We start from the raw sequence: 8,820 nt of genomic DNA on the forward strand, positions 1-8,820 counted from the left end.
TTTCTGTCACGGGCATAAAAATAATTTTTATTAAATTGTTGATGCTTGTTGTTTGCAGGTTTGCGATTCTTGTGCGAATTGGGTTAATGATGGAAGAGATCGCGATGAAGGTTTAGGTGGTTTTAGTTTTCTGATTTGGGTCTCTGTGGTGGTGGTGGGAGGAGATGAACTGATACACGATTTGGGGGTTTTTTGGGCAGTGGAGATTGAGGTTTTACGTTAGTGGTGGAGGGTGGTTGCACATGGGGGTTTCGCAATTGATGGTGGCATCGAAGGTGGCTGTGGTAGAGTCGAAGGGAGAGGGAGGGAGAGGAGCTGAGAAAGATTAACTGGTGTAAAAAAAATGATGTGGCACACCATGATTAGCCACCTCAGCTTATTTTTAACGTCGTTAGTTTTGGAAGACAAAAAATTATGGTTTCCTTAAGGGGAAGGATCAAAATATAGCTTAATTTGAAAGAGGAACTAAAAACAAATTCGCTTGATAGTTTAGGGACTAAAAACATATTTAACCCATAAAATTATTATTGTTATTATAATTATAAAATTAAATATAAATAAGTTTATTGTAAATAATATTTATTTTGTTACACGTAATTTTTTAATTAAAAAATAATTAATTAAAAAAAATATATTAGATTTAAAGAAACGCCAGAATAAAATTGATAACAAAAATTACTTTAATTTAAAATATAAAATAAATAAAAAATGGACACCAAAAAGAAAATCCTTTCATATATACGTATAGATATTACAATATTTTAATAAAATATTATCTATTTAGAAACAAATTATTGTATTGCCTTTTTAAGTTTTTCATTATTTTCTCACATAAATATTTTTTTCTTGTAAAATTCATTTTATTTAATGAATTGCAATTATTTTTCTTAGTTAGTCCAAAACAAAAAGAAAAGTATTAACTTGTTAGATAAAGAGGCAATTGGTAATGAGAAAGTAATTCCAGAAACATGAGAGCAAAACATTAAGGCCTTGTTCACTTGAGTGGATTTGAGGGAGAGTAATTGAGGGGATTTGAGAGGATTTGAAAATAATTTTTTTTGTTGTTTATTTGAGTTAATTTGGAGGTAAGTGAGAATGAATTTGGAATTAAAGTTTGTGAGAATTAGTCTAGGATTTGATTGACGTGACAGATTAAAAAAATTTACTTCGAAATCCAATCTCATTTACTTCCAAATTCACTCAAATAATCAATAAAAAAATTTATTTTCAAAATCTCTCAAATCCCTTCAATTACTCTCCCTCAAATCCACTCAAGTGAACAAGACCTAAATTTGAAAAACTAGTTTGATCATCAGAAGATGAAATTCATAATGAAGATGAGTGTTAGCTACAAAGATACTATAACAGTATATTGGTGATTTAAAAAAAATAAAAAAATTAAAAATAAATTGTTCACTTACTCTCTCAATTAGCTATTTCAATTTTGTCTTCTTCTTTTTTCTTTTGAGTATGAATTAACCTTGGTTAAAAAAAAGTGTTAATCATATTATATTACACTCATTTTGTATCTCTTTATATATTTAATCTTCTTAATTGTATACCAACTTTATCCCTTTTTATTTAGTGCTTTCTTTTTATCTATTACTTAAACTTTAATTTTTTTAAACAAATTATATGTAACGATTGAATTATAGCATATAAATATTATCAAATAGGTTATTATATAATGATATCAAACATATAATTCATAATAGATAGAAATTATATCATGTATAGTTCTCTGTCTACAAAGTTTTCTAAAGTAATATTTCAAAAAGGAATAAAAAACAAAAATATTACATAACATAAGTATCCATATTTATATTATAAACTATGTAATCAACTACACAATCCCATTGCAGCTTTAATATTGTTCATCTCATGTGTCTCTACATTATTCTTTATTCTGATTATATAGCTATAGTAGGTCTCTACATTATTCTTTATTCCGATTATATAGTTATAGATACCAAATCATAACAAAAAAAAACACATAAGATAGGTTAGAGCAAATTTAAATCATACTACTATTTTTATATACTAAATTTTAAGAATTATACATCTTTTCATAACTTTACATCACACTCAATCATCAAAGCCTAAAAAATATTACACATAAAAAATGTCAAAATGTCTTTAAAAATAGAACAAAAGTAAATTTATCCTATTTTTAATTATGATCAGACGTATGAAACTCCAATGATCATTCCTGATACTCGGACAAATGAACGACAAACTCAAAAACCTAAAGAAAACATAAAAGTTTTAAAAGTAATTTTAAAGAGATAGAATATTTTAATAAGATGAAATCAATATTAAAAAACTATTTATGATTCAACTTTACAACAATATAAAATAATTGAATATCATCTTATTAAAAACTATAGTTATCACTTTTTACTTCATTTTCTAAATTCTTAAATTATTAATAATAAAATCAATAATATGAAAATTTAAATGTCTACGATTAATTTAAAATACAGTAAGTACATGTTGTTTATAAGTCAATTGCTATAGAAAGAAATAATTCATCAATTATCCTTCATTTGAGGTTTTTCACTAACGTCATAAGTAATTGCACGGACAAGATTTTGATGATGCTCATATGATTATAACAATTGGACCTTTGAATGAAAAGAAAAAGTTGATACAATTTTCTACTTTTTTATTAAATTATTCAAGTAATCTCTCTTGTTTATGAAATTCTTTATTTAGTATTGTTTAACTTGAATTTCATTACTATCGTATAAGCGTATTACAGTATGTTTAATGAATTTTGATGTGGAATGAGTATTTGAAAATGATAATTACTTATTTATATGATCTATACTTGTTAATACATAAGAAAGATTAAGTTATTTAAACATTAAATTGGAAATTATACTCCACTAATAACTCATTATGATTTTGTATATCTTTTAAAAGTGATATAAAATTAAGTGTAAAAATTAGAATGTACTAAGAATACAAATGTAATTCTAAGTCTTATATTAAATAAATATGAAAATATTAAATAATATAAGGAAAATAACTTATAAAAAAATGTTTTAAGATTTTGAAGTAAATGTTTAAGTAGATTTTACTCAGGTTTTATTGTCTTATTCTTGTTCTTTCTCATTGAATGAAATATGGAACGTGATATGCCATATAATTTGTACACATAATCTAAATATTATAAACATATAAGCAAAAGCACAAGGTAAATATGATTACTAATAGTTGCAGGTTTACACCATTCGTTTTTGGAAATAAAATTGGGCATGCACCAATACTACAATTTGATTTTGTACTAACATCATATTAGTATGTTGTACATAAATATAAATATAAATATAAAATAATATCAAGGAAAATATATTATTTATCTACAAATATCATTGTTCAGTAACTATAACTTTTTTTCTTCATTTAGAGGTCAAATTAAAATGTTACCATTGAATTTCTCAAATATAATACGACAATGTTAAAACGTAATCTCAAACAGGATCGAAATGTAATGTAACTTCGAAAGTGTTTAAGCATAAGATTAAAAGTGTTGAAACATAATTTATAACCAGTAAACATAATTATTTAACATAATAATTCTTAATGGTAAGTTATATAAAATAATTATTTTCATAGCTAAGATGTTACATATTTATATATAAAATACATAATATAATAGAATAGGAGTGGAGCAGTATGGGATAAATATTATATTACTCAAATTCATTTTCAAAAACTTGCTGGTAGTACTCGTTTAAAACCCATATTAAAAAAGTAATTATTTATTTTATTAACTTGCAAATATTGTGTAAGGTTGATATATACTTTGTCATTCCCAGTTTAGAAAGAGTGACTGGAAAATTATAATTGTATGAGAAATACAAGAAATATTTGTTAAAATGTTTTATGGTAACTATGTTTTGTATCTTCACTATGTGTTATTTGCCTCTGGTATCTTCAAAATTGTTTTCAGAAGGGAGTTTTGTACTAAAATCTGTATTGTTTTTGACTATCAAACAATGCAAACTATAAAAATTGACATATAACTATTGTATTTGTCGGTTGATCCTCTTGTGATGAATATTTTTGTGTATAAGGTTGCATAGGAATAAATTTAATGGAAATAAATAAAGTCAGCAAAGAGCAACTGAAGCCAATAAGACCATCATCATATAACGTTTCTGTCATTGTCCTCTCATAAGAATCATTGACTAATTGCATATCCTTTGCACTACTTGTCATGATTACACTTGTGAAAGCAATCAAAACTTCTTACAATGTGTTAGACGCGCTTGCGTCTTTTTTGAAACTGTGGATTTGCTCTCTTTTCTGTCATATGTGTGATATATCTCATTTCTTCTTAGTCAACGATTTAGAACGTTTTCTTAGACAACGATTTAGAACGTTTTCTTAGACAACGATTTAGAACGTTTTCTTAGACAACGATTTAGAACGTTTTCTTAGACAACGATTTAGAACGTTTTCTTAGACAACGATTTAGAACGTTTTCTTAGACAACGATTTAGAACGTTTTCTTAGACAACGATTTAGAACGTTTTCTTAGACAACGATTTAGAACGTTTTCTTAGACAACGATTTAGAACGTTGACGTCGCTCTTTTTAACCAACAACTCTCAAGTCTTGAGCTGGCTTAGGGTTCCTTATGCTAATATAATTAATTGTCAGGCCTTACAAAAAAGAAGAAACTTACTGACATACATGAAAGAAAGGCATATGTTTGATATAAAACTAAAGAAGAACAATGTTGGATGAAACGGGGGCTAGTACCTCAAGGTCTATGCTTTTATGGAAAAAAAATGTTAGTTGTACTAATCTGATTCATAAAACCCAAAATCAATTCAGTATTTACAGTAAGAATAGGACACATCTCAGGTATGACACCCTTCTTGCTTGTCAAGCAAGAGCACACAAAGAAGAGTCAAATTGTAATTGCTAAAGCACACTCAGATTCTGGACTAGCTAGAAAGTTTGTTCTAACCTTAATCAGCTACAAGTATTATTTGAAGCTCGTAAACAGAATGAACTAAGTATTTCCAAAAGATATTGAATCCAAATTGCAAATGGCTTATATTCTTCAACATGGTTAATATACACCCAGGAAAATAGACAGATAATCATCATCTTCTACATTGTCACTTCATGAAGTAGGAAGGCTATATCAGAAACTGCAGGGGAAAATATAAAACATTGCACCATATCAGAGAAACGAAAATATACTTGGTGGAGTTCAATAATGACACTGAAGATGAGATGACAATGTTGATACCTGTAGCAGAGTATCTTTAGATTCTCCTGAGACAAGAGGAATCAAGCTAAAATGCACAGCATGCATTATCCTTAGCTATTAAAGTGTTGCAAAATTCAAGCTTAAATTTAAAATTGAACTACGTCTATTTGAGCTCTTTACATTGTTCTCCATAAAAATAGAGGTGCAACTACCACAAAAAGATTTCTTGTATATGCGGGATGCACATATTATTTATTTACGGTCGTTATAAACATAAATGTTCTACGAAAATAATTACCAGAGCAGAAGACATGCTCTATTCCAACATGAATCAACCTAAATATATCCCGGTGAAAATCCACAGTTCAGTAAACACAATTCATAAACTATACCACAATTCAACAATGTCAAAAGCTGCAATGCAACGAAGTGCATTCAATTTCATGGAACAAAATTTATAAGTTGCAAATATAATACATAACCAGCCGCAGTCAAAGAAAAATTGGAACATATCTATTGCATCAGTTCAGAAGTAATGAAAGTCATCACATCCCATGGTACACAATTTAGAGTTGCAGATGTAATAATACATAACCTAGTAATGTTCAAAGAAAATTGGTACCCAACAGACGCCTTTCAAATTTCCCCTCTGTAACCTCCAGATCCAAAATAATCCTTTCTATTATTTGCAATCGCCATGCTCTTCTGATGTTCTAATTTGGGACAATCTCTGATACGATGACCAAGTCCACCACAATATGCACATCCCTTGACTCCACTTATGCCTGTGATTTCATCATTGTCTTCCATTGGATCGTTCAACTCAGCCAAAACTGGGGGAATCCTTTGTTTTGCTTCTTGCAATAGGTGTTTCAAATCAAGTAATGTTGTTTCACTTTGATTCTTGTTTATAAATGTCGTTGCTATACCAGTTTTCCCACATCTACCAGTTCGTCCAATCCTATGGACATAATTTTCAATTTCAGCTGGCATGTCATAGTTAATGACGTGCTGAATATCAGGAAAATCCAAACCTTTGGATGCAACATCAGTTGCCACCAACACATCTTTCTTGCCAGCCTTAAAAGCTGCAATGGCATACTCTCTCTCTTCCTGATCCTTGCCTCCGTGAATCGCCACTGCTTCCACTCCTTTCAAGAGAAGATATTCATGGATGTCATCAACGTCAGCCTTATTCTCACAAAATATCAGAACTGGTGGTGGGGTTTTCTGTAGGCACTCAAGGAGATAAACTATTTTTGCCTCCTGCTTGACATATTCTACCTCCTGAATTACATCAAGATTTGCTGCCCCTGCACGCCCCACGTTCACAATTATTGGTTTCACCAAAGCGCTCCTGGCAAAGTTCTGAATTTTTGTTGGCATGGTTGCAGAAAATAGAAGAGTCTGCCTTTGAGCTTTGAAATGATCAAAAACTTCTCTAATGTCATCTTCAAATCCCAGATCCACCAACCGATCAGCCTCGTCTAATGTTAAATACCTACAGTTGTCAAGATTCATTTTCTTCTTGGCCAACATATCTTTCAACCTCCCAGGAGTGGCAACAACAATATGAACACCCTTCTTCACAATCTCAAGCTGAGATCTCATATCTACTCCACCAATACAAAGCAAAGGCCTGAGCTCCGGATATCCAGCTTCTTTCAAAGGTATCAAGAATTGTTCAACGACTTCATAAGTCTGCCTAGCCAGTTCCCTTGATGGGCAAATAATCAAACCAAAAGGACCTTCTCCAGGAACAATAGGCATCATAATCTCCTCTTGCATTGCCACCATGATCATCGGTAGAACAAAGACAAGAGTTTTTCCAGAGCCCGTGAATGCAATCCCAATCATATCCCGCCCTGACAAGATTACAGGAAGTCCTTGCACCTGAATAGGTGTTGGTTGCACAATCCCCTTGGCTTTCAACTTCTTCAAAACTGGCTCAGGAAATCTCATATCCTTAAAATTCTTAATCGGGGGTGGGATATCACCACCATCAACTATTATATGCCACTGCTTCCGAATCAAATCACACTCCTTCTTGGACATCCTTCTTACGTGCAAAGGTGGTTTCCACCCTGTTGGCAAAGGTTCAGAATAAGTGATTCCCTTAGCCAATTCACGTACAGACATGAGGGTTTTTCTATCTGACAAGTTTTCAATCATCTCCTTCTCCTGCTGAACAATCTGTTCCGTCACACTGATCTCGGGTTGTTCTCTTTTCATCTGTGAAGCTTTAACCAGCAGACTAGGCTTTGATTCAGCCGCTCTCAATTTCTCCAAATCATCATCTGTGGCCAAAGGGGCCTTCCCCTTGCGTTGGAGAATCTTCTGAGCTTCAATGGCCCGACGCTTGGCCACGGGCACATACTCCTCATAATCATCTTCTTCTTCCATTTTCTCCCTCAATTTGAGCTCAAAAGAACAGTTTTTCTGATCCTGTTATTATTCTAAACAAAAAACCTAAAGTAAACAACAAAATCACTCAACAATTGAATCCAAAGCATAAACACTAAACCTAATGGTCCAATAGTAAGTTCACACCCCCAAATAAAAGAGAAAGAAAGATGCATCTTCATGCTTGTAAACAATTAGACATGAAAGTGAAGAAATCTCACTGCCAAGAAATTGAAATCCCGCAACCTGAGATATTGTGAACTGCGATATTGAGAGAAAACACTGTTTTGATACTGTGACTCAGATTTGGGAATTTAGGGTTTAATTTCCCCAGCAACCTCTTCTATCTGAAAGGAAAACTTTCAAATTAGCAGCATTTACTCAAAAGTAATGCATGCACTGATTTAGTTAAATACTCTATGCAATAAAATAATATTTACTTAAATAAAATATTAATAAAAAAATATTTATTCTATAACTATATATTTATTCATATTATCTATTTGTCCTTATTAATATAAATTATTTTGTTAATTATTTTAAATTTTAAATTTTCCATCTATTTTTTTATAATTATTTTAAAGATACATATTTTTTAATTTAATAATTTTTTTACTTTAATAATTATTAAAATAATTAAATTTTTATTTTTTTATCCTTATAAAGTAAAGATGGATACATGTGCAGAAGAGTGCATGTATTCTCACTTATACTCTACATGTACTTATTTATTTTATTAGATAAATAGGTTATGAATTAGATTCAACCTAATTTTATCTTACAATTGTTTTTTTTTGGAAGAAAATAGTTTTATAATTTCTTTTATAAATTTATAGTGTGTAACCTATTTATTTAATATGATTCTAAATTTAAATAATATATTATCTAGTATTTTTAAAAACTTAACCAAAAAAAATGATTAAAGGTTCCATTAATATAATTGTTTTATGATATTGAAAATTCTAAATGTGTAATATATCTAGACTCATTCACACACAAAATCTATCTATATATTTATTTATTTATCACATACATATATTTCAATTACACTGTAAACATACATAATTATAACTATTAATATTTCAATTAATAAACAAGTATATATATTTTACTCAATTTAATTGATAAAATTAACATACAACAAACATTTTGAGACTCATAACACAGAATGACACCCATATGTA

The 8,820-nt window shown here is 29.8% G+C and overlaps 1 protein-coding gene across 1 annotated transcript; it reads right to left on the reverse strand.

Annotated features, from left to right (window-relative positions):
- Positions 1 to 5,724: 5,724 nt before the first annotated feature.
- On the reverse strand, positions 5,725 to 8,014 carry LOC124822028 (DEAD-box protein abstrakt). Its single transcript, XM_047293979.2, has 2 exons — positions 7,858 to 8,014; positions 5,725 to 7,689 (listed from the first exon to the last, which is right to left on the reverse strand). Exon 2 carries the CDS (start codon positions 7,634 to 7,636, stop codon positions 5,870 to 5,872), a length of 1,767 nt encoding a protein of 588 aa, XP_047149935.1. The 5' UTR covers positions 7,637 to 7,689; positions 7,858 to 8,014; the 3' UTR covers positions 5,725 to 5,869.
- Positions 8,015 to 8,820: the final 806 nt, after the last annotated feature.

Source organism: Vigna umbellata, chromosome 5 (genome assembly GCF_029865625.1).
Source record: "Vigna umbellata cultivar VRB3 chromosome 5, Vumbellata_1.0, whole genome shotgun sequence".
Classification (NCBI taxonomy): Eukaryota; Viridiplantae; Streptophyta; class Magnoliopsida; order Fabales; family Fabaceae; genus Vigna; species Vigna umbellata.